Source organism: Salmo salar, chromosome 04 (genome assembly GCF_965601325.2).
Source record: "Salmo salar chromosome 04, fSalSal1, whole genome shotgun sequence".
NCBI lineage: Eukaryota > Metazoa > Chordata > Actinopteri > Salmoniformes > Salmonidae > Salmo > Salmo salar.
This window is the reverse complement of record NC_138294.1, coordinates 65,286,791-65,313,846: the sequence shown is the minus strand read 5'-3', so window position 1 is coordinate 65,313,846 and position 27,056 is coordinate 65,286,791. Positions and strand designations below refer to the sequence as shown.

The 27,056-nt window shown below is 41.5% G+C and overlaps 1 protein-coding gene across 3 annotated transcripts in view; it reads right to left on the bottom strand.

Moving 5' to 3' along the window:
• LOC106603419 (homeobox protein cut-like 1) overlaps positions 1 to 16,248 on the bottom strand; it is a 221,878-nt gene extending 205,630 nt beyond the window's left edge. For all 3 annotated transcript variants that reach the window (XM_045717150.2, XM_045717152.2, XM_045717151.2), the window contains exon 1: positions 16,130 to 16,248. In XM_045717150.2, the coding sequence (XP_045573106.1) occupies positions 16,130 to 16,192 (63 nt within the window). In that variant the 5' untranslated portion in view covers positions 16,193 to 16,248. The remainder of the gene's footprint in view (positions 1 to 16,129) is intronic.
• Positions 16,249 to 27,056: the final 10,808 nt, after the last annotated feature.

Genomic DNA, 27,056 nt, shown 5'->3' with positions numbered 1-27,056 from the left:
CAAGATGAGAAAGCGATGTGAAATTCAGAAAGTTGCAGCTCATTAGTTTCATGAGCGGCAAAGTTACTGGCTTCATAGCTGGCTTTGATCTGTGTTTGTGCTTCTTGAAAATATCTGCTCTAAATTGCTGTGGTAAAGCTAGGTTTACTGAGCAGGCCGTCTACTGGAGGCTTTGCTATTTGGTATTTGGTACTTTATTAGGATCCCCATTAGCTGTTGCAAAAGCAGCAGCTACTCTTCCTGGGGTCAACACAAAACATTACATAATACAGAACATTAATAGACAAGGACAGAACTACATAAAAACATTTTTTAAAAGGCACACGTAGCCTACATATCAATACATAAACACAAACTATCTTGGTCAAATAGGGGAGAGGTGTTGTGCTGTGAGGAGTTGCTTTATCTGGTTTTTTTCCAACCAGATTGCTGTTTATTTGAGCAATATGACATGGAACAGAGTTCCATGCAATAATGTCTCTATATAATATTGTACGCTTACTTGAATTTGTTCTGGATTTGTGGACTGTGAAAAGACCCATGGTGGCATGTCTGGTGGGGTAAGTCTGTGTGTGTCAGAGATGTGTGTAAGTTGACTATGCAAACAATCATGTTTCTTTTAAAAATAAGAAGTGAGGCACACTCAACTCTTAGCCAAGAGAGACTGGCATGCATAGTATTTATATCAGTCCTCTGATTACAATGAAGAGCAAGACATGCCGCTCTGTTCTGGGCTAGCTGCAGCTTAACTATGTCTTTCCTTGCAGCCCAGGACCACACGACTGGACAATAATCAAGATTAGATAAAACTAGAGCCTGCAGAATTTGCTTTTTTGAGTGTGGTACATCTCTTTATGATGGACAGACCTCACCCCATCTTTACAACCATTGAATCTATACGTTTTCACCATGACAGTAATTTAGTCTCAACTTGTTCAACAGCTACACCATTCATTGCCAGATTCAGCTGAGGTCTAGAGCGTAGCAAATGATTTGTACCAAATACAATGCTCTTAGTTTTAGAGATGTTCAGGACTAGTTTATTACTGGCCACCTATTCCAAAACAGACTGCAACTCTTTGTTAAGTGTTTCAGTGACTTCATTAGCTGTGGTTGCTGATGTGTATATGGTTGAATCATTAGCATACATGGACACACATGCTTTGTTTAATTCCATTGGCAGGTCATTGGTAAAAATAGCAAAGAGTAGAGGGCCTAGAGAGCTGCCCTGCGGTACACCACACTTTACATGTTTGACATTAGAGAAGCTTCAATTAAAGAAAACCCTTTGAGTTCTATTAGATAGATTGCCATATTGTGGATTCAGAGCCGAGGTAAAAAAGCCATAACACATGTTTTCTCAACAACAGGTTAAGGTCAATAATATCAAAGGCTGCACTGAAATCTAACAGTACAGCTCCCACAATCTTCATTATTATCAATTTCCTTCAACCAATCATCAGTCATTTGTGTCAGAGCAGTACATAGAGTGCCCTTCTCTGGAAGCATGCTGAAAGTCTGTTGCTAATTTGTTTACAGAGAAATAGTATTGTATTTGGTCAAACAATTTTTTCAAACAGTTTGCTAAGAGCTGGCAGCAAGCTTATCGGTCTGCTATTAGAACCAGTAAAGGCCGCTTTACCACTCTTGGGTAGCGGAATTACTTTGGCTCCCTTCAGGCCTGAGAACAAAGACTTTCTTCTAGGCTCAGATAAAAACAATATGACAGATAGGAATGGCTATAGTCAGCTACCATCCTCAGCAGCTTTCCATCTAAGTTGTCAATGCCAGGAGGTTTGACATTATTGATTGATAACAATTTTCCACCTCTCCCACACTAACTTCACAAAATGTACAAATTGCAATGCTTTTCTTTCATTATAGTTTTTTTATGCATGAATACGATGGCTCACTGTTCATTGTTGACATTTCCTGCCTAAGTTTGCCCACTTTGCCAATAAAGTAATCTTTTTTTTTTTTTGCATAAGCCATCTGATTCGATGAAAGATGGAGTTGAACGTGTCTTTCTGCCCATAATTTCATTTAAGGTACTCCAAAGGTTTTTACATCCTTCTTTATATCATTGATTTTGGCTTCATAATACAGTTTCTTCTTCTTTTTGTTGAGTTTAGTCACATCATTTCTCAATTTTCAGTAAGTCAGCCAGTCAGATGTGCAGCCAGACTTATTAGCCACTCCTTTTGCCCCATCTCTTTCAACCATACTGTTTTTCAATTCCTCAATCAATCCATGGAGCCTGAACAGTTATAACAGCCAGTTTCTTAACAGGTGTATGTTTATCAATAATTGGAAGAAGCAATTTCAGACCAACAAATACTTTTAACATCATCCACATAAGGGTCACAGCAAAATCTTTTGTATGATCTCTTATACACTATTTTAGGCCAAGCTGTTGGGACTTTGGTGTTCCTGGATATAGCCACTATATTATGAACACTGCATCCAATGGGTACGGATACAGGCTTCAGATGTGCCAAGTGAACCTGCAACCACAACACTTTTATAACACTTGACATACGATCTTCTCTAAGCATTACAGGGAAATGGCTCTGAATATAAACAGCAACACCTTCCCCAAAAGCAGTTATGTCTATTCAATAGATGTTATATCCTTGTACTGCTGCTGCTGTATCAAATGAATGATCTAAGTGAGTCTCAGAAATGGCTAACATTAATGTTGTTATCTGATGTTAGCAAGTTATTGATTTCATGAACCTTATTCCTAAGGCTACAAATATTAATATGGGCTATTTTCAGCCCTGTCCTGGGAAGCTTATCAGAGATAGACATAATACTGAAAAGAGCAAACAAAGCAAGATAAAAAAATATATACATTCAGCAGTCCATTAATCAATTGGTGTGTGTGTGCTGCAGGGTTGAAGCTATGAACCCATAAGCTTGGCTCTCATCCCTTCCAGGCTACTGGGAAGGAGGGTGGACAATGAGCCCGTCATAGTGGATGTAAGCAATGACCTCTCTCTGGCAGCTTTCATGGCTGGGATTAGTTATTTCCTCTTCTGACGCATAGCTTCAGGATAGTCCTCATTGAGGAAGATATACATTCCTTTTAAGTTCTTGGCTCTTTCCAGAACAGCTACCTTCTCCTTGAACCTCAGGAACTTGACCACTATCGGCCTGGGCCTGTCACCTGGGCTGGTGGTGGGTTTTCCAGTCCTGTGGGCGCGCTCCACCTCAATCTTCCTGTGGTCCATCTTCAATTTCTCAGATAACTTCCTTCACTTTGTCCTCAGACTCCATCCAGGTCTCTTGTGGAGATTCTGCAAATCCGTCCACGACCATGTTGTTCCGCCTTGATTGTCCCTCGAGATTTATCCGTCATTGTAATCATATATTCACATACAGAACTGATGTCCTCTCTCAATGACTTACAGATTGCTGTCATCTTGCCGTTCTCCTGTTTCAACTTATAGAGCTGACCCTGGAGAACTGCAAACTGTTCTTCAGGTCCTGGACCTCTCTGGTCAGGTCATCCATTATTTTATTAGTTGAATCCACCAGTATTTGGACAACATTTTTTTTCTTGTTGTTGTAACAACTGCTTGTAGAACTATTTTTGTTCATTTAAAAAAATCCTTCACATGTGATAGACACAGCTGTCCTCAACGGTACTCCCGCCGGCTTTTGTCTTTGTCATGGTAGCTAGCAATGTAGGTTACACTGATACTCCTCGCAGTTCCAGACAGGGCAGGTCACAGGGAAGATTGAATATAACAAACAGCAGGGATCTAGACACAAACCCGGGACAATCCGCGGTCCCAGCCACAATGGCTAACTGTGTCGCGGGCTGCATTCAAAGCCCTCAAGAAAACCCTGCTAGCTTGATATGCTAGCAGGTAACAAAACATCTGCCACGCTGATCCTCAACATGGGAGGTCAGGGGTGCATGCTCAGTCCCCTCTTGTACTCCCTGTTCACCAATGACTGCATGGCCAAGCACAACTCCAACACCATCATTAAGTTTGCCGATGACACAATAGTGGTAGGCCTGATCACCGACAATGATGAGACAGCCTATAGGGAGATGGTCAGAGACCTGGCAGTGTAATGCCAGGATAATAACCTCTCCCTCAATGTGATCAAGACAAAGGAGATGATTGTGGACTACAGGAAAAGAAGGACCGAGCACGCCCCCATTCTCATCGACGGGGCTGTAGTGGAGCAGGTTGAGAGCTTCAAGTTCCTTGGTGTCCACGTCACCAATTAATTATTATGGTCCAAACACACCAAGACAGTCTTGAAGAGGGCAGGACAACGTCTATTCCGCCTCAGAAGACCCATTTGGCATGTGTCCTCAGATGCTCAAAAATGTATACAGCTGCACCATTGAGAGCATCCTGACTGGTTGCATCACCGCCTGGTTTGGCAACTGCTCGGCAGAGGGTAGTGTGTACGGCCCAGTACATCACTGGGGCCAAGCTTCCTGCCATCCAGGACCTCTATACCAGGCAGTGTCAGAGGAAGGCCCAAAAAATTGCAAGCGGTACCGGAGAGCCAAGTCTAGGTCCAAAGGCTTCTTAACAGCTTTTACCCCCAAGCCATAAGACTCCTGAACAGCTAAACATATGGCTACCCGGACTATTTGCATTGCCCCCCCACCCCCATTTTTACGATGTTGCTAATCTCTGTTTATTAACCATGCATAGTCACTTTACCTCTACCTACATGTACATATTACCACAATCACCTCGACTAACCGGTGCCTCCGCACATTGTACCGCTACCTCCTGTATATAGCCACGCTACTGTGATTGTTTTGTTACTCCTTAATTATTTGTTACTTTTCAATTGTTGTTATTATTTATTCTTCAGTATATTTTAGTAAATACTTTAACACTTTTTTTCCTTCTTAAAACTGCATTGTTGGTTAAGGGCTTGTAAGTAAGCATTTCACTGTAAGGTCTACACCTGCCGTATTCGATGCATGTGACAAATCTAATTTGATTTGATTTGATGCAGCTAGCTAGCAGCTAGGCTAGCTGCAACGCCAAATAGCTCCTCAGACCCGTCCTTGGTCGGCAGGATCACTGGACAGAGACTAGCATTCCCAGCAACTGATGTTAACTGCGTCGCTAGACCCAACCTAAAAAGTTAGCTACGAAGAACTTTCCAATACACTTTCAAAACAACAAAACTGAGCTCTTCCTCGTTCAGCAGGAAGTGACGTGTTACAACATGGCCAAGGAGCAGGTATGGATGCTGTACAGTTGACCATATAGGGCAATAAAAGCATGTCTGTTCAACCAGCAAGTTTCTGTGAGCAAATAAATGTTTACATTATAGCAACAGTTACACTTTGCCTAAGTACAAGAAGAATGGTTGCAGAATGACTGCAACAAATCCCTGAGTAAATAAATAGGTCACCATGTTATATAGTGAGAACAGAAATGGAAATGGCACAAATAAGTCTACAGTGATTTACACAGTTGTCTACTTATCTTTAAGTTGCTTATTTCAGAGTAAAAATATGATAGAAATGCAATTGTGTCCGACAGAATGACACAGGTCTGAAAATGAGCTTGTTTTCAAAGAGGAAGAATATCTCGCATTGAAGTAGGCTACCCGTTTTATCATCAACGACCTGCAAAGCCAGATTGCAACCTCCTGTCCTATCTCGCTCCGGAAAACAGGGGGGACCATTTCTTTCCCATAGCTCTTAATTCCCAAGTACTTCAGATTCCCTCATTTTCTCCAAACTGTTTCCAGATGTTTCTGCACAGAAGCAGATAAATTGCTGCTCTACTTTTTTTTTTACTTCCTTTCACAGCGACGACCCCCCCTTGTTTTCACTGTATGCTTACTGTTTCAAATTTAGGCATTGATGCTTTTCAGACTCTCTTACGAGCCATTTTACGTTGCCTTACATTTATAATCTTGACCAGAGAGTGAGCGAGCCAAAGTCTCAGTAGTCCTTTTTATTTTCTCTCCGCGTGTGAATTCAGTGGATCAGATCGTAGCAAAAAATGCTAATATGGGAACAGATCACAAAGGGACTTATATCATATCCTGATCTTGAAGTGCTGTCGCTTCAAAGCCGTCTAAACTGGAAACAAAAGACCTGTCAAAAGGTCGATATTAACATCTCCTCAGAAGTTTTACTGTGGAATATGTTTAACCCTGGCGATAGAAACATCTCTTTCATGGTGTGATATAATACAAGAGGTTGTCAAAGAAGTTGCGGACTCACGTCATTCTTGTATAGTCTAGGCCTAAACGTACCTGCGTTAAATGGGGACAACATGGCCTTGGTGATAGAAGTCTTCTAGCTGTAGCATCGCACAGACATACCTCAGCCCCTGGAGTACACACTCACATTCAGGGTGAACACAATGAAACAAACACTATCCACAATCTGATATTCCGCTGAGTAGACTAGATAAAAATGAACAAATGGGGCAAGCTGTATGAGTGTGTCTTCAAGCCTTTACACACAAGTGTCTCTTCTGTGATGTGCCTGTATGCAAGACTCATAATGGATACACATGTCAACAAGCAGCTTAAAATGCTTTATTCAAGCTCCACTACTTCCCGTGATAATGTTCCTCCACTTACTCTCAGTATTGATCTATTTTTCTGCCAGAGTTCTCAAACAGTAAGAGAGACTGTGGCTGCCAGACAATAGTTTGTGAAGCTGAAGAAAAAAAAAGTGTCAAACAAAAGTCCATAGTAAATGAAAAAGTTAGACTGAATGGAGGCAGGATGCAGTCACAGTGCGTGGGCATGCTCTGCAGCGTAGCCTTTACGTTAGAGCCAGTGGGCAGAGGGAAGCGAGTGAGGAGGGGCCAATTCCCTGGATCCCTCCATCTAACCCACCCACCCTTCCCGGCTGAAATGGACAGCACATTCCAGGCAAATTATGTATTTAGCATCAGGGTTTCTATAAAACTGTGTGAGGCAAAGGGGGCCCCCATGAAACCCCTGCTCCGAGAGAGACAGAGAGAGAGAGATGGGGCAGACATAGTGAGGTAATGTAGACTGTAGTGTGAACTGGCTCTGGGCCTGACCCCTCTCCTCATTCCCACAGCCACAGAGCTCATCTAGCCATTTGCATCCAAACCCCTTCCACCATTAAAGAACACTGTACTGTAATCAACATCTTTTTTAACACTTTGAAATTGAACATTAATTTACTGCGTAGTATAGCATCCCAATTTAAGACACACACTCCTAACTGCGAACTGAGATTATTCAGGTAAAAGTTAGTCTGAAGAGTTTCTTGATTGCTCACATTGCATCTCTAGTCAGGAAAGAGGCCCTTGTGATTACTCTGTCTGGACCTATTTGTCTGACAGTGGAGATAAACCACTGATTGCCGAGCACAGCTCGCTACAGAACAAAATCTATGGCCAGGCAAGTACATTTCAATTGATTTGTTAATCCAGTTACAGCCCAAATTTCTTTCAACATTTTTTTTAATTCTCTGCATCATAAAAATTACCACAGACGATGGATTCCTTCTGAGCTTTTACAGGCATGTCTGACTAGTCTTATTTCACTCAGAGGGATAAAAAGATAGTGGACAGAAGTTACGCTGTGTACGTCTTACAGCATTTAACTGTGCAGTGAAACAAGGGGTCCCAGCATTCTGTACAGCTCACACTATGACAGACTGATAGGGACTGAAGCTTGTTGCCTCAAAGAATGTGGTTCACAAAATACTGCGGGTCCCAAATGCTATGTGAAAACGCATGAATATCAAGCTTTCCATTGCAATTACGAACTCCCAGGGAAAAAGGCAAAGACGCTTGGGCTAAATTTGGAAGGGGGACATGCAAATGTCTCTCTTGTTTTGTGTCTTGTTTACAAGCTTGTTGGAGTTTGAAGTGGCGTGGATCTGACTGGGGAAATCAATGGGGGATAGCAGAGCACTGAGGCACAGTTCTCCTTTAATTTCTGTATTAAGGAGTTTTCTAAATTTAGTCCTGAGTGCAGGCTCCAGCTTTTCACTGACATGTGGCAGAACTAGTCAGGAACTTGCCTGTTTTAGCATGGATGATTCATACTCAGGTGCCTGTGTATCTAAAATCCTGCTGTACAAACATGGGATCTGAGAGACCAGAGAGGATACAGCTCTCACTTGGACTTAGATTTAATAACTTCATAGAAACTTGAGAGTGGATCTTTCTTGTATGTAATAGCACTGCAATGGATAGCTGTCGTTTTACAGGATCCTGATCAATTCTGCTATTTTGTGGGGGTTTTCTGCAGATCTTAACTATTTTTGTACATAATGTTTCTGCCATTGTTTGCTATGACTGAAAAGAGCTTCTGGACATCAGAACAGCGATCAATCACTAACCTCAATTTGGATGAAGATTTCTACTTCAACCAGTCTGCGGCGCAGGACATACTGCTCACCCCAGACCAGGCCTTAATCCCCAAGACTCAGAAAAGGGGGAGTGTAAGAGAGGCCGACGTGCTGGCACCCTGACGAAACTACGTCGGCGAGTAAATAAACCGTCGCTACCCTCTGTTCTATTGGCGAACGTACAATCACTGGAGAACAAACGTGACGAGCTCTGTTCGAGACTATCCTATCAACGGGACCTGAAGAACTGTAATAGCCTAAGTTTCTCGGAGTCGTGGCTGAACAACAGAATGGACAATATACACTGAGTGTTGAAAACATTATGAACACCTGCTCTTTCCATAACAGACTGACCAGGTGAAAGCTATGATCCCTTATTGATGTCACTTGTTAAATTCACTTCAAAAATCAGTGTAGATTAAGGGGAGGAGACAGCTTAAAAGTCCTTCCTTAACCTTTGAGACAATTGAGACATGGATTGTGTATATGTGCCATTCAGAGGGTGAATGGGCAAGACAGATGTAAGTGCCTTTGAACGTGGTATGGTAGACCTGCAACACTGCTGTTTTTTTTCACGCTCAACAGTTTCCCGTGTGTATCAAGAATTGTCCACCACCCAAAGGACATCCAACCAACTTGACACATCTGTGGGAAGCATTGCAGTCAACATTGGCCAGCATCCCTGTGGAACGCTTTCAACACCTTGTAGAGTCCATGCCACGACAAACTCAATATTAGGAAGGTGTCCTTAATGTTTTGTACATCTAGCTGTTTTTTCTATTAATTGGCAGCCTCGGGTAAGCTCAAGGGGGTAGGTGTGTATCCCTTTCTAAACAACAGCTGGTGCGCAATCTCTAATATGACTTTATAATATTATTTACTCCACACACAGAAAGGAATACAATGCTCTCCCTCGCCCTCCATTTGGCAAATCTGACCATAACTCTATCCTCCTGATTCCTGCTTACAAGCAAAACTCAGAGGAAGTACCAGTGACACAGTCAATACAAAAGCGGTCCGATGAAGCGGACGCTAAACAACAGGACGGTTTCGCTAACACAGACTGGAATACATTCTGGGATTCATCAGATGGCATTGAGGAGTTTACCACATCAGTAACAAATTCATCAATAAGTGCTTCGATGACATCGTCCCCACAGTGACCATACGTACATATCCCAACCAGAAGCCATGGATTACAGGCAATATTTGCAAGGAGCTAAAGGCTAGAACTGCTGCTTTCAAGGAGCGGCACACTAATCTGGACGCTTATAAGAAATCCCGCTACGACCAGCCATCAAACAGGCAATGCGTCAATACAGGACTAAGATCGAATCCCACTACGCCGGCTCTGAAGCTCTTCGGATGTAGCAGGGCTTGTAAACTATCACAGATTACAAAGAGAAACCCAGCCGCGAGCTGCCCAGTAAAAATGATCAAAAAGACTCCAGCCACCCAAGTCATAGAGTGTTCTCTCTGCTACCGCACGGCAAGCGATACTGATAGACCAAGTCTGGAACCAACAGGACCCTGAACAGCTTCTACCCCTAAGCCATAAGACTGCTAAATAGTTAGTTAAATAGTTAACCAAATAGCTACCCGGACTATCTGCATTGACCCTTTTTGCATTAACTTTTTTGACTCATCACTTACGCTGCTTCTGTTTATCGTTACTCATTGTATATTTATTATTACTTTTCTATTATTTCTCTATTTTTTTTTCTCTCTGCATTGTTGGGAAAGGACCGTAAGTAAGAATTTCACTGTTAGTCTACACCTGTTGTTTACGAAGCATGTGACAAATAAAATGTGATTTTATCTATAAATGAAGACGTAGGTCAATAGTGTGGTCTGTTGAAGAGCTCAGCGAAAATAATCCTCAAATTCTTCTCGGTGGAGCATAACTCGAAAAGACACACCCATGTCTGTGGCAAGTCTGTGACAACAGAGGGTTAAAAATAACACAGGGGAGCCAAAGCCCAGCCTGTGTCTGCCACATCATAAATATCAAACTGATATGCTTACAGCCAACGGCAGGCCGGCACAAGTTAAGGGTGCAGGGGAGCTCAAATCTCCATGGCGCGGTCATGGGCGACATTGCTTCCTTCACTAATCTCCATATGTTGACGTGTAAAATGCAGGACCACACACAGGCCCGAATGCCTCTGAGAACAGCATTTTACCTGCAGTTGGACACCTTACAAGTATGCAGAATCAACACAGGTGGTATGCTGAGGTGCCACCCTCCGCCAAGGGACCCTTTGAAATGGCTGAGAACCTATTTGGTAATGTACGTCTAAGAAAAATAAGCTCAGAGGCTAGTCTAAGGGCAAGAGTACTGTACCAGATAACCTTCTTCTCTCAAGCAAACATCTCTGTACAGAAACAAACACTTTGCTAGCTACTGCAAATGTAAACCAGACACTCCAACCATGCTCTCCATATAATTTAAATGTAGGCCCAATATACCAATATACTGAGTATAGCAAACATTAGGAACACCTTCCTAATATTGAGTTAGGAAGGTGAACAGCCCCAGAACAGCCCCAATTCGTCAGGGCATAGGCTCTACAAGGTCTGGAAAGGGTTCCACAGGGACGCTGGCCCATATTGACTCCAATGCTTCCAACAGTTGTGTCAAGTTGGCTGGATGTCCTTTGGGTAGTGGACCATTCTTGATACACATGGGAAACTGTTGAGCGTGAAAAACCCAGCAGCGTTGCAGTTCTTGACACAAACCGGTGTGCCTGGCACCTAATAACATACTCCGTTCAAAGGCACTTAAATATATTGTCTTGCCCATTCACCCTCTGAATGGCACACATACACAATCCATGTCCCAAGGCTTAAAAATCCTTATTTAACCTGTCTCCTCCCCTTCATCTACACTGATTGTAGTGGATTTAACAAGTGACATCAATAAGGGATCATAGCTTTCACCTGTATTCACCTGGTCAGTCTGTCATGGAAAGAGCAGGTGTTCTAAATGTTTTTTATAGTCAGTGTACATAACACAGCTCATTCAACATAAAGACCTTACAGTCTGCCTTAATAGTTTGAAAACTGAACTAATTCTGGGAAACTAATAAGAGAAAATGTTTATATTATAGCAGAAATTTAAGTTGAAAACAACGTTCAGTGGAAAAAACAAACAAACACGCTATAATTACAGATTTTACGACTCCTGTCTCAGATGGATCATTTTTATAAAGCACTAGATCAAAAACAGATCTGTGACATTTGGCAGATAAAAGCCATGAAAAAAAAATCAGAATATTACCATGTGTCAATACATGGGGAGGGTTATGAACAAAGTGGCTTATGAAGATCAGACTGACAATCAGACACTGAGGAGAGCGGGCCTTCTGAAGTGGCCCAGTCTGAGGGCTCACATGAGAAATGTGATTGGCACATGGTGGGACAGAGGCAGCTTTTGGGCCACACGGAATGTAAACAGACAAATCAAACTTAAAATCAGGAGAGCGAGGGCCTGAATACAAAACTGTGGGCGCCCTTTCAACTACAAAGGCAGCCCCGTAATGGTGCCGTTTCAAAGTTTCACACTGAGCTGCCTACTATAAGCAGCGTAGAGAACATGTCCCAAAAAATGCCCTGACAAGAAACCCTTTTATTCCGAGCTTCATCAAAGGGCCGACAGCAGAGATGCAAGCTCCTGTGGGCTGTCTGTCTGAGATGAGCAGGGAAATATTGAAAGTCACCACATTGCAGCAGATAGCATAGCAGTTGGGCCAGTAACCAAAAGGTCGCTGGTGGTTCGAATAACCAAGCTGACAAGGTGAAAAATCTGTCAATGTGCCCTTGAGCAAGACACTTAAACCCAACTTGCTCCAGGGTTACCGTACTACTATGGCTAACCCGGTAAAAAAAAAAAAAAATCACAGATATCTGGTGTTTGTGGCAATAAAACATTATTTTACATGATCTTTTTATCTGAGAGACGTGTAGGGGTAGTTTGTGTGTGTGGTAATTTCCTTCAAATCCTTAGCCCCTAACTCTGATCTTTGCACATGCACTATCTGTAGTGTGAGCATCCTATATCCTAGTTTCCCTGTTTATTTGATGAATGACATAATATCCAGGACATGAAACAGTGGGTATAATGATAGTGAAGTGGGAGAAGCATTTGTCAATGCATTGGTTCCACCTGGGCTGAGTTGAGCATTGAGCCAAAAAAATTGTGCAGTAGGTAGTCTTTCCGACAGGATTGCATGAAAGTACCTGAAAAGCTTGTGAAACAACATTCATATCCTTGTAACTCATTCAATGCCTGCAACACTCTGACAAGCATCAGACATAGGCCTATAGTTCCAGTTGGAAATAAGCCACTTTAGAATGTCTGGTGGTAAAAAAGAAAATCCCCATTGGGTTTACCACAACATCTTGGATTCACATTATCTGATGCACTTCCCAGGTAATCCCTTAGTGGAAAGCAGTAGTTCCCTTGTTTGGGATAGTGGCCCTGATACAGAAATCCTATTTCTGCCGAGCCATTTAAGGTTTGTCTTGAAGCTTAACGTCTTTCCAATGTGGAATGCAGCAATATGAAAAGGCCAGAAAACAGAAACAATGTACTGGTTTATCACTTGTAACATGTACATGTATCACTAGTGACTCTTTATTCTGTGAGTCCAATTAAAAGTCTGTGGCGGCTTGTGATGAAAAGGCCATATTGCAGCGCCTGAGCATATCCTGTCAGAAAGACTCACCGGTGGCAATACCGCAGCAAAGTAAATAAGTAGTCATCAATAATGGAGGTGGAATCTTCAGTGTACTCCCTGCTGTCTGGTCTGATCCTCCAGACAGGACTTTGCCTAGTTCCTCTTCAGCTGTCATGACTAATATCATCAGATGGGTCTTACCATGATTATTGCAGGGCTCATAACACAACCTTTCTTTATGCATACTTTGTGAGAACTATGTGTGGCTTTCAAGACCCAATTAAACACTCAGTGGGGGGGGAGGGGGGGGGGGGGGGGTGAAGCAACTAGATGACTAAGCCTTTTATTTAGAATGATTGATAATAGTAGTTAATGTTTCTGACTAGATTAATGGTTCACTCATTCTAAACAAATACAAAATACCCTCCCAAAACATTCTGCGTGAGAGAGTATAACAAAATAGCCTAAATTATGCAAGGTATCTGTGCCAAAATATGTATTACTTAAGCTATAAACATTAGACACATGTCATTATAGCTGAACTTGAGAATATATTTCGTTTCAGAATTAAATTTAACCGGGTTATGACCTTCCAACAAATGCAAATAAAGTAGACCTATTACAAAATTGCATTATATTTAGATAACAGCGGAGGCAAAGTCATATGAACTAATGACTAAATTAAATGTAATTAATGTTGACTATTGTTAGACCAAATGGAATGCACAACGCTTTAACCATTTAAATAAAGACATACACAATAACACTGCAGCCTATGGATTAATAAGGCAAACAGCACAATGTGCTTCTATCAATTATCAGAGGGGTTACTGTGGGTACAATATCAGGCATTATATTCTGGGCGCCAAAAGCGCACCTCGCGTGAGAATCATAAATCAGTCATAAAAGCGTCAATATGTTCTACATTTCTTTGTTTTAAGTCAGACGGAAAAAAAAATAATATTTGCGAGAAAGGCACAATAGCTTAGGCTACGTGAAAATATTCCTCCCAAAAATCCATGAATCAGTTGAATCCAAAATAGCGAGAACAAATTCCGATGGGGAAAGAACAGTATAGGAGCATAGCAGTCAAATACACCCATATTGTCTTTTCAAACAAATATCATTATTTCAAGAGGTGATGGCAAATGTCGCACCGGGCACAATAGCTGAGGAAACACATTCCTGTGATTGATTGTGAGATCAACCTGTTCCCTGGCCGCAGCAGAGCTTGGCTATGGCGGACACTCGGTGGCAAGGAAAACAATGGTCTAGAATAAACGGCATAGGGATGAATAAGAATATAACATTTCCGGCACATTTTTTATAATTGAATTAATCTTGGGATGGAAATATTGTCCCTTGAAAAATGCACGCATTGTCCCATTCCCCCTCCTGACATGATATGCAAAACATGTGAGACTCAGTGACGTGTACATTTCAAACGCATTCCTTTGATAGTAGCCTAGGGGCCACCTATATCGATATTACGACCCCTATTCATTTGAAAAAACATTACTTTCGTATGTAAAATGCATGCAAAGACGACAAATCCACGAAATTGGAGTTGAATTGGCTTTTAGTAAGCTACTAGGTTCATTGACATTTAGAAATCAGAAAGAATACAAAAATAAAAAGTAACCCAGTAGGCTATTGATTTCAAATGCGTATCTATACTACCTACATAAATAAGTATGTTGTGATTGGTAGTAGGGGTTTGTTTAAATGTGACATACACATTGAGTATCCTTCATGAAAACGAATATATTTGCAAACGTTATCGAATCACATTCATTATGATTCGTCCAATAACACCTACATTCCATGAGACTATTGATTGTCATTCGCACCCACCAAGCAATATTCATTTGGAATAACATATTTAGAGATTAGGCCATTTCAAACATTAACCCAATTACATTTGCCCAATATGCAAAAACCACACTCAAGTTGCTACTGTCGATTATTCAAGGATCAATTCAAATTCAGTCTTAGCGAACTTGAACCTGTTGAAATCAATTTAAAGAAGCGATGTATAACGTTTGTGTAGGCTACGTGCTTAATTTAAACTGCAGCCTATGTCGATATATAAACTTTCAATTGTAAAAACAGATAAACATAGCAAATCATGAAAGCAAAACAATTGTAAAACAGATAAACATAGCAAATCATGAAAGCAGAAGTGGCTCGTGCACTCGTTTAAAATCTATTGAGCGCACAATTCAAACGAGATAAAGCATACAACTGTTATTACCTGAATGGTAGGCTAAACTATTTCAGATTAAAAACACGCACATTTGAATTTGGGTAAGCAAATCCATGTCTACAGGATAGCCTATGGCTACGCATAAAAAGTAGAAATCACAATTTCACTGGACTTCCTATCTATAACACTTATTTTTCAACAGATGAACACTACCACGACAAACTATGCGGAAACTAGATATTGGCTAACTGTTTTCATATTATTAAAATAGCTATTAGTCTACACAACACTTCCCTAAATAAAGAGGTCACACAGGGCAAGAGACTTCGCAAGAGGCTTTTCTCGAATATAATAACCATAAACAGCTATTATGAAAAGCATAGTGTCAAAGCATTTCGTATATTTCTTCTTCGAAAGCAATATTCCCCGTGTAAAACATTTAAGATAACATAAATAAGTCACCTAACTCTTCTGCACCCAACTCATTTCAGCACCACAGCGCCACCCGCGAGAGCTCTAGACAACAAACGCACTTATTTTCTTTAACAAAATTATTCAAACAAAACGCATCAAGAACATCAAATACATCCTCTCAAAAGTGTTAAGTTGCCAGTTTTGCACTAGAATAGTCTTCCATGAGTGTTGAATCGCTTTTGGTCCCCGAATTGCCATAGTGACCGCTTCCCCTCGGCCATGATGTCTGATCGATGGGAATTGAACAAAGAGGATCAATTTCCGATCAACGAGAGAGCCGCTTTAATCAATGGGAGAAGAGAGCTCCAAAAGCGGCCACAAACACCGGCAAAGAGGGGCTCAAGAACGAAGCCACAACTCGACAACGGGTTTCCACAGATAAGGCTTCACGAAAGCAGAGAAACTTGAAGGAAAAAGGCTGACCTGCAGCTGCTGTAAATCTAAGCGCTTCCAATATTGAAACATCGATCCCGCATTGGCCGCCATCTTGAGACATATTGAGACTGAGTGAGAGGCTGATAGAGAGAGCGCGAGGGGCTGGAGTTCAGTAGAAAGGAGGGGGAGCGCGCGCAAAACACGGAGCGGAGCAATTGAACAGGGCCATCGCTTATTGAACATGTGCGCGGAATGGAGTTATTGAACAGGAACCTGTAATATTGAATAGGGCCACGGAATAGAATTATTGAATGGGAGTTGGCAATTTCTTTAACAGCTAAAACACGGGATGGATCTTCCACGTAGATCGTGAACGATGCAGTAAGATTTGTTGTCGAGTGTGCATTTTGGACTGCTTATTCGTTTTTCGACCTGTTATTGCCAATATTGCTATTTCATATTGCCTACTATACATTAGAAAATGCATGCCAAATGTAGTTGCTCATGTTTTACATTTAGGCTATTGTTTCTGATGTTTCTGTAATTTATTTGTGCAATTTATTCATCAATGTTCAAATGCATTTAATGATTGTTGGATTATGATTCTATAATAGTTCGTTTTTACACTAGTCATGTTACGAGTTCTTTGTGGCAGCCATCTTTTAAGTCAAATAATTATTTTGTGAACCGTCAGTTCTCTTTCAAGTGAAAACAAACAAATTAAAACGCATAAACGCCTTTTGTAAATTAAAACGTATAAACGCCTTATTGAAGTGTTCTTACTTGAACAAGACACCACCATTCAATTGATTGGTAGTTTTATAGTGGGGATATTTGTTGATAAAAAAGGAAACCGTGTCTGATCAAATGCATTTTAATTAGGCCTCTATAGTTTGATCTCGTTATATTGAGGTTGTTAACTTTGATAAAGCTCTGTAAGGTTTTTCAAAATAACACTGATAGGGGGTTAGACCTATTTCATTGTAAATTAATTCCTCTACATAATATTTTACTTGAACTTTTTTAAATAAATGTAGTAATTGCAATGTATAGTTTGCATTGTAAAAACATTACTATATGTTCATGGACTAATGTTTATTAATACTTCAGCCGTCTCAGCAATGTGTGCTTGAATTTGAACTTGAATTTGGGATAACAGCGCCCCTGTAGGTCTGAAATAGGAATAGGCGCAACCTGCTTGAATCTATAGGTTTCAATGTTGTGCTGTATACATTATGCTATTTTCGATTGTAAAGTTTCCTTCTTTTGACTTTAAAAACTTTTCACCAACACCTTTTCTTAGATTTTACACATCTAAAATAGCCTAAAGTAAACTTGAAGAATTTAATCACAACTTTGGTGTATTTGTTTTTGTTTATAATAGAGAAAATGTATATAAAGGTCAAGTAACTCATGTAAACTTTTAACACATTTAAGAACTTGAATATTGCTGGATGTCAGTTTTAATTATTTTAAAGTCCCTAATAAAAAATAATCATGTAATCACAGTGATTATAAAGCCAAGTAATATAATACAGCAGGCCTGAATGTAGTGTTATCTTTATATATATATTCCGTAGTCACAGACTGTTATGCTGATAAAGGTTATTTATATAATATACATATATTTATATAATATGAAGTTCAACTTAAATTTGCATTTTGTACTTTTGTTGAACCCTGCACAAAATGATACATTTAGCTGTCTGAGAAGCAACCATTTTTCCAGACTATTTGTATATCATTGTACAAGAATGTTTGTTTCCATGATAATCTGAAAATGTTCCATTCTATTGCATTTGAAGGAAACAGTATAGCCTTTCTAAGTTACCATAGAATCAGAGGCTGTTTCACCCAGCCACAATTGCTCCCGTTGAAAATTCCTGGCTCTTAAAGTTCTTTGGCTCATTAGTGGCAGAATAACTTGTTGAAAAGTAAAGAAAAACACCAGACACTTTTAGCATTTAACAAAATCCCATGGCACCGCATGCAAGCCCACTTGAAGAGAAGGAAATGCATACTTGTTCGACCCTGTCATTTGATGCATGTAACCGTACATGTATTTAAGATCCCCCATAAGACCTAGCGCACCAAACTAGTCTGTTATCCTAAACATATGGATTTTATAATCACACCCCCAAACAGACATTACTTTATCTAATGAATCATTCTAAGAAGCAAAGAGTAAATTAATGCTTTTAGGTGAAACGTCTGTGGATTCTATTAAACCACAAAATGGCCTGCTTGACAACATATAGAGGCTACCAATTTATACAGCCGATAAACTGATGTACTCAAACAAGTTATCTTAGACTACCTCATTTCAAATTCAATACATTTAGAAGACTACTAAATACTAAGTCAACCATAGGAGCGGGATGCCATTTATTCATAGTGAGTACAAACCTCCTACAATCCCTCCTAAAACCCCCGTCAACTTATTCATGGGGGCACTTTCTGTTTATGAGTGACTTTTCCCCCATTCACCCACATACATTTTCTCTCAGTTAATGCTTGGGCTGGGTGGGGTGCACAGTGATTAGAAATCAAACCTGAAAGACAGGCCAGCTTGCCCTTTTCCATTGCAGCCAAGGGTATCATTACCGTGAGAGAGAGACACCCTGTCAGTATTATCTCACTGTGTCTGTTCAGTCGTGCACTTTCCCCCACTAGAACCCTCCCAGGCACAGGTAGTGGTCTAGAACATTTTCAATTAAATGATTAGAGTATAGGAGAACATACAAAGGCACACAAACACTCATACAGTGCCTTGGGAAAGTATTCAGACCCCTTGACTTTTTCCACATTTTGTTTCGTTAAAGCCTTATTCTTAAATGGATTAAATCGGGGGTTTTTCGCTCATCAATCTACACACAATACCCCATAATGACAAAGCAAAAACCGTTTTTTAGAAATGTTTGCTAATTTATAAAAATAAAACTGAAATATCACATTTACACAAGTATTCAGATCCTTTACTCAGTACTTTGTTGAAGCACCTTTGGCAGCGATAACAGCCTTGAGTCTTCTTGGGTAGGACGCTACAAGCTTGGCACACCTGTATTTGGGGAGTTTCTTCCATTCTTCTCTGCAGATCCTCTCAAGCTCTATCAGGTTGGATGGGGAGCGTCGCTGCACAGCTATTTTCAGGTCTCTCCAGAGATGTTTCGATCAGGTTCAATTTCAGGCCCTGGCTGGGCCACGTAAGTACATTCAGAGACTTGTCCCGAAGCCACTCCTGTGTTGTCTTGGCTGTGTGCTTAGAGTTGTTGTCCTGTTGGAAGGTGAACCTTCGCCCCCAGTCTGAGGTCCTGAGCGCTCTGGAGCAGGTTTTCATCAAGGATCTCTCTGTACTTTGCTCTGTTCATCTTTCCCTCCATCCTGACTAGTCTCCCAGTCCCTGCCACTGAAAAACATCCCCATAGCATGATGCTGCCACCACAGCGCTTCACCGTAGGGATGGTGCCAGGTTTCCTCCAGATGTGATGCTTGGCATTCAGGCCAAAGAGTTCAATCTTGGTTTCATCAGACCAGAAAATGTTGTTTCTCATGATGTGAGAGTCCTTTAGGTGCCTTTTGGCAAACTCCAATCGGGCTGACATGTTCCTTTTACTGAGGAGTGGCTTCCGTCTGGCCACTCTACCATAAAGGTCTGTTTGGTAGAGTGCTGTAGAAATGATTGTCCTTCTAAAAGGTTCTCCCATCTCCACAGAGGAACTCTGGCGCTCTGTCAGAGTGACCATCAGGTTCTTGGTCACCTCCCTGACCAAGGCTCTTCTCCCCCGATTGCTCAGTTTGGCCGGGCAGCCAGCTCTTGGAAGAATCTTGGTGGTTCCAAACTTCTTCCATTTAAGAATGATGGAGGCCACTGTGTTATGGGGACCTTCAATGCTGCATAAATTGTTTGGTACCCTTCCCCAGATCTGTGTCTCGACACAATCCTGTCTCGGAGCTCTACGGAATATTCCTTCGACCTCATGGCTTGGTTTTTTCTTGGACATGCACTGTCATCTGTGAGACCTTATATAGAAAGATGTGTACCTTTCCAAATCATGTCCAATCACTTGAATTTACCACAGGTGGACTCCAATCAAGTTATAGAAACATAAAAAAAGATCAATGGATACAGGATGCACCTGAGCTCAATTTCGAATCTCATAGCAAAGGGTCTGAATACTTATGTAAAGGTATTTACATTTTTATTTTTAATAAATTAGCAAACATTTCTAAAAACCTGTTTTCACTTTGTCATTATGGGATATTGTGTGTAGATTGATGAGGAAATACATATGTTTATCCATTTTAGAATAAGACACCAATGTAACAAAATGTGGGAAAAGGAAAGGGGTCTGAGTACTTTCCGAATGCACTATATGTACAGTACAGACAGATAGGTTGACATATAGACAGACACATGACATGCACACACAATGACCTAATCATAATCATGGATAATATATACAGTTGAAGTCGGAAGTTTACATACACCTTAGCCAAATAAATGTAAACTCAGTTTTTTCACAATTCCTGAATTTAACCCTAGAAAAAATTCCCTGTCTTAGGTCAGTTAGGATCACCACTTTATTTTATGAATGTGAAATGTCAGAATAATAGTAGAGAGTAATTTATTTCAGCTTTTATTTCTTTCACCACATTCCAAGTGGGTCAGAAGTTTACATACACTCAATTAGTATTTGGTAGCATTCCCTCTAAATTGTTCAAATTGGGTCAAACGTTTCGGGTAGCCTTCCACAAGCTTCCCACAATAAGTTGGGTGAATTTTGGCCCATTCCTCCTGACAGAGCTGGTGTAACTGAGTCAGGTTTGAAGGTCTCCTTGCTTGCACACGCTTTTTCAGTTCTGCCCACATATTTTCTATAGGATTGAGGTCAGGGATTTGTGATGGCCACTCCAATACCTTGATTTTGTTGTCCTTAAGCCATTTTGCCACAACTTCGGAAGTATGTTTGGGGTCATTGTCCATTTGGAAGACCCATTTGCGACCAACCTTGAACTTCCTGACTGATGCCTTGAGATGTTGCTTCAATATATCCACATCATTTTCCTTCCTCATTACACCATCTATTTTGTGAAGTGCACCAGTCCCTCCTGCAGCAAAGCACGGCTGGGATGGTGTTCTTCGGCTTGCAAGCCTCCCTCTTTTCCCTCCAAACATAACGATGGTCATTATGGCCAAACAGTTCTATTTTTGTTTCATCAGACCAGAGGACATTTCTCCAAAAAGTACGATCTTTGTCCTCATGTGCAGTTGCAAACTGTAGTCTGTCTTTTTTATGACAGTTTTGGAGCAGTGGCTTCTTCCTTGCTGAGCGGCCTTTCAGGTTATGTCAATATAGGACTCGTTTTACTGTGGATATAGATATTTTTGTACCTGTTTCCTCCAGCATCTTCACAAGGTCCTTTGCTGTTGTTCTGGGATTGATTTGAACTTTTTGCACCAAAGTACTTTACCTCTAGGAGACAGAACGCGTTTCCTTCCTGAGCGGTATTACGGCTGCGTGGTCCCATGGTGTTTATACTTGCGTACTATTGTTTGTACAGATGAACGTGGTACCTTCAGGCATTTGGAAATTGCTCCCAAGGATGAACCAGACTTGTGGAGGTCTACATTTCTTTTCCTGAGGTCTTGGCTGATTTCTTTTGATTTTCCCATGATGTCAAGCAAAGAGGCACTGAGTTTGAAGGTAGGCCTTGAAATACATCCACAGGTACACCTCCAATTGTCTCAAATTATGTCAATTAGCCTATCAGAAGCTTCTAAAGCCATGACATCATTTTCTGGAATTTTCCAAGCTGTTTAAAGGCACTGTCAACTTAGTGTATGTAAATTTCTGACCCACTGGAATTGTGATACAGTGAATTATAAGTGAAATAATCTGTCTGTAAACAATTGTTGGAAAAATGACTTGTGTCATGCACAAAGTAGATGTCCTAACCGACTTGCCAAAACTATAGTTTGTTAACAAGAAATTTGTGGAGTGGTTGAAAAACGAGTTTTAATGATTCCAACCTAAGTGTATGTAAACTTCCGACTGTAGCTAGCTATTACACTCGCATCTGTATCTCACATCACCTCCTCTCACTCTCTGTTTAAGAGGACTTATTCCAATGAAATGCTCAACTCGTAATGAGACTAAATTGGACAACTATTAGTAACTAAATAGAGAAAAGATGAGTTTTGGCTCTAAGTTACAGTTCTGAATGGAGAAAATATGAGTCTCAATTAAGCTAGACTTTTGTAGAAATGTTGAACAAATGTATATTGTCTTTGAATAGGAGAAATTACATTAATCAAAGACAAATCCTGGAGAAAATGTGCTGAAAGCACTTGAGATTTAAATGCATGTATCACTTTTTCTCCTCCCACACATATAGGATTTATTTAAACAATTCTGTCGGATTCTCTCTCTCACACTTTCTCTTTCTCTCTCTCTCTCTCTCTCTCTCTCTCTCTCTCTCTCTCTCTCTCTCTCATCTCTTCCTTTCTCTGCCCTTCTCTTTCCCTTTCTCTACATGTCCTCCTGCCCCCCTCTCTCTCCCTCTTTCTCTCTTCTTTCCTCAGTCTCCCACTCTCTTGCTAGACATTGAGTGAGTGTCGTAGATACACCGTCAGTCCTGGCCTCATCAGGGCCATCCATTTAAAGCTAATCATGCATGTGAGTGCGTCAGTATTGCAGGGACCAGCTAGCTCCTCTCTTTCTCTGGGGGCTGTCTGTGCCTTAACAAGGCACTTCGGCGTGACGATTGTGTTTGCGCAGGGGAAGATGGGAACTGAACAGACACGGATGGGCAAGTTTGATGATGGAGCGTTTCCCAACATCTCCTTTCAAAAAAGAAAGGAAGAGAGAGAGAGAGAGAGAGAGGGAGGGAGGAAAGAAGGAGAAAGATGGGGGTAGGGGGCTTTCTGATGATTAATTATGTTTGGGTTTCCCAATTAAAATGGAAAATTACTGTTAATCAACCTGCCAACTTGGTGTGCTGCGGTGAAGAATGGTACCAATGTTTTACATTACATGTACAGGAGGACATACAGCAGTGAATATCACTTAAAGGAAAATGAATAGTAGCATACACACACGTCATCATTCTTAAAATGGAATTCTTATTCAAAATGACAGTACATTATGCACTGAAACTGTAGAGATAAAAATATATATATTGTGTCGTGGGCTAATTCAAACAAAGCATTGCTATGCAAATGGACTACAACAATAGCAGTGACATGCTGAATGAATATAGGCCATGAGGGAACTGAGAAGGAGACACTTTTCTGTCCCCATCTCCCCTGGCTGGGCTCCCTTGTGTGACTGTCAGAAAGTCACACACACACATACATGTGCGCACACCCAAATATTCATACAAGTGTGCAGGAAAAGGGATGAAGACAGAGGGGGGAGAGGGGGAACAGAGGAAGCAGTGTAACTCAGGTACAGTAAGAGGAAAGAGTAAGAGAGGAGCCATGTTGAAGTATAGCTCAGAAGGGAGAGGGAGAGAGGGAACATAAGTATAGCTCACACATGAAGAGAGAGGGAGAGAGAAAAAGGGAAAAGAAGAGAGCTGAAATCACACAGGGGAAGAGAGGAAGAGTGAGACATAGGGAGCTGTAGTAGATAGTAGCCCAGGCGTGCAGTGCGGTGCTGAGGAGGGGATTGGGATTTGAGGAGGGCCCCAGTAGACCCCTGAGGCTCTGTGCTCCTCCCCTCTCCTCAGCAAGGGGCTCAGGGAGCACTCAGCCCAGCATCTTCCCTCCCACTGGCAATTTGTTTTCCTAACCCACCAGAGCCTGGTGGTACCACTACCACTACCACTACCGCTGTTGCTACTGCTGCTGCCCCTCTCTCTCCCGCTCTCTCTCTCTCCCTTTCTCTCTCTCTGACTTGTTCTCCCTCTCTCGCTCTCTTTCTCGCTCTCGCTCTCTCTCAGGCAGGGCCCTCTGGGGAGCCCAATTAGGGCCGTCTCCCCCACACGAAGATCTACCCATGACTCCCCGCTTCTCCTCCTCGTCTTTTTTTTAATCAAATAAGAATCCTCTGGAGGCTAGTCCTTGTTTTAAGGAGACGGCATGCTGAATTAAATTTTAATTAAGGAAATGCTAGCCTTTTAGAAGACATCGGAAATGAATGGAATTGGGAGGGTGAGTTGAAAGCCACCCAGCGAGCATTGTTGGGTGCTTGTCTGTGGGAGTGTTTGTGTGTATGTGGGGGATGGAATGTAAATCATATTATAGTGCCATTATTGGTTCAAGTAGAGGTTCATCATTGGAATAATTTGATAGATTATTAATGTCATATCATATTGCATGACTATATATCAGACAGAAATAAGAACAAATATTCTGTGGGATAAATATACATTATTTTTCAGGTACTTACTAAATATGTCAACAAAGTTAATGGACTAACATCAAAGATGGAGGTTCATCCACTCTCTCTACCTGGTATTGTTTAGTTTCACTGTAAGTTGAAACGGTATCAAGTATGACCAGTGCCCTTCTCTGGGAATACGTCGCCATCTACTGACAATCATGTGAAATTACTATTTAGCTGAGGTATATAATATCCTTCTGTAAGAGATAGCTGAACCACTTAGTATATGTATTAATTCATTAACATATTTTCACCTTCCAAAAAAGCTTTGTTAATGCACAGTACTGTACCTTGGCATTATCTTTCATTATCTCCGCAGAATCTAGGAGTTCCCTCACCCTAATTTTGGGATGGCAGGTAGCCTAGTGGTTAGACCGTTGGGCATGTAACTGAAAGGTTGGTAGATCAAATCCCTGAGCTGACAAGGTACAAATCAGTTGTTCTGTCCCTGAACAAGGCAGTTAACCCACTGTTTCTAGGCCGTCATTGTAAATAAGAATTTGTTCTTAACTGACTTACCTAGTTAAATAAAAAATAAAAATGTACCTTCTGTAATAGTTCAAGCTTTTCCTTCTAAGCTGAGGTTTTTCCATACGCTTACAATTATCAAATCTTCTCAGATCTCCACAATTGTTTAGGGGGCAGGGGTCAATTTCAGATAGGGTGTCTGTATGAGCCAGTTAGCAACCGCAATTTAATCACCGGGGGGCGCTGAAGGCCTGACTGATAGAGTGGCCTATAATAAATTGAGCTGGCCAAAGCCCTATGACAACAGTGAGCTTCAGGTGGAGCCGATGGATCCTTTCCCACTGTCAGGGAATTAGTCAACACAGACAAAACATTCACTGGGAAGGGTCTAATAATAGGGACTACACTCAAAGATGCGCATACTCTCACAGGGCTAAATTCTAATATGAGAGACACATATGCAAAACTTGGATTTCTGTTAAAATGTGAGACCTTGTCCCTGTCCCTAAGCCCTTATTTGTCCTCTCCGTGTGGACAGTGGATCTGAAAGGAATGCCATTTGGCCATTCGGCAAACACTCCCCTGAGTCAGATATAACTAGATTATATATTGTGCATGTAGCCCTACATGCAGTAGGGGGAGAATTCAAGAAGTGATTGACATGCCTGGTAGTCTATGATGTGAATACAGTGATGGACAGGGCTGGGTGGAAATGGAGGAGGGCCTTGAAGGTGCAAGAATAATGCCTGGAAGGAGTCCAAGTCATCTGTGTTAATGGAGGAATGCAGTGCCCATGGCACTGTTGCCCCTGGAGACCTTGACTCCTCGCCGCTCCCTCTGCTTGGAGAAGCACCCAACATGGACAACCCTCCATTGGCCCTCCATGAATATCCTCACCCTGGTCCACACAATTACGTGCCAGGGGCCACAGCAATAGGACATTCTCCACAGTCTTCAAAGTCTCCCCAAACCCATTCGTTATACGAGCAAATGTTATTTTACTGTACACACACGCACATGCACGCACGCACGCACGCACGCACGCACGCACGCACGCACGCACGCACACACACACACACACACACACACACACACACACACACACACACACACACACACACACACACACACACACACACACCTATGTATCACTCAGCTAAAATAGGCCTCTCTCCTGTGGAGATGAGTTACTGCTGTCTGACACAACAATGGTCACCTGTTTTCCACACAAACATATAAAGCGCCGCCAGCACAACAGCAATCCATATCTGTACAACTGAGGCCAATAGGAGTTATTTCCTCGCTTGACCGTTCAATTTGAAGGGCTTATGTTTCTATCAAGAATCTGGTGTTTGGCTTATACTACCCAGACACATCTGTGCTGCCAATAGTGACATACTTTGGTCCCAAAATACTATTTCAGAAACAAATGTTGAGCTGTGAGCACAACTGAATTGTTTGACAAAAGTGAGCTATCTTGAGAGTGCAGCTGACTTGAGCTGTGTCAATGTTATTTACTGCAGTCATCGCTGTAGTGGTGGATCAATGCACAACTCTCTAAAGAAATATCTTAGGGGTTGATTATAATGTTTAATTGTGAGACCAAGCAACAGTTTAGTGTTCAACAATGCCTGCCATGACCTCAGTGCCCTTATCCAATCCAGTCATGGTGTCCAACCCTCCTATTAGTGAAAAGCCCCACCACAGCTGTTCAAAGCCTCTCCTTCCACACAAACTAGACAAGGGCATCAATTCATTACCGTGGTAATCTAGTGGGCTGAGATGCGGCGTTGCACACGTCCTAACTACACTCTTCGAAAAAAAAACGCTATCTAGGAGAACCCTTTAAATAACTATTTTTGGTTCCAAGTAAGACCCTTTTGGGTTCCATGTAGAAGCCTTTCCACAGAGGGTCTACATGGAACCTAAAAGAGTTCTATCTGTAACTAAAAAGGGTTCTCCTATGGGGACAGCCGAAGAACCCTTTTGGAACCCTTTTTCAAAGCGTGTACAGGACCTGTGAAGTCTGAGGGATTCTCACATATTTACAACTACCCATACCCCCCCCCCATAGGTGCCCGGATTTGAACTTCTAACCGTGTCCCCTGCTTCTAAGATAG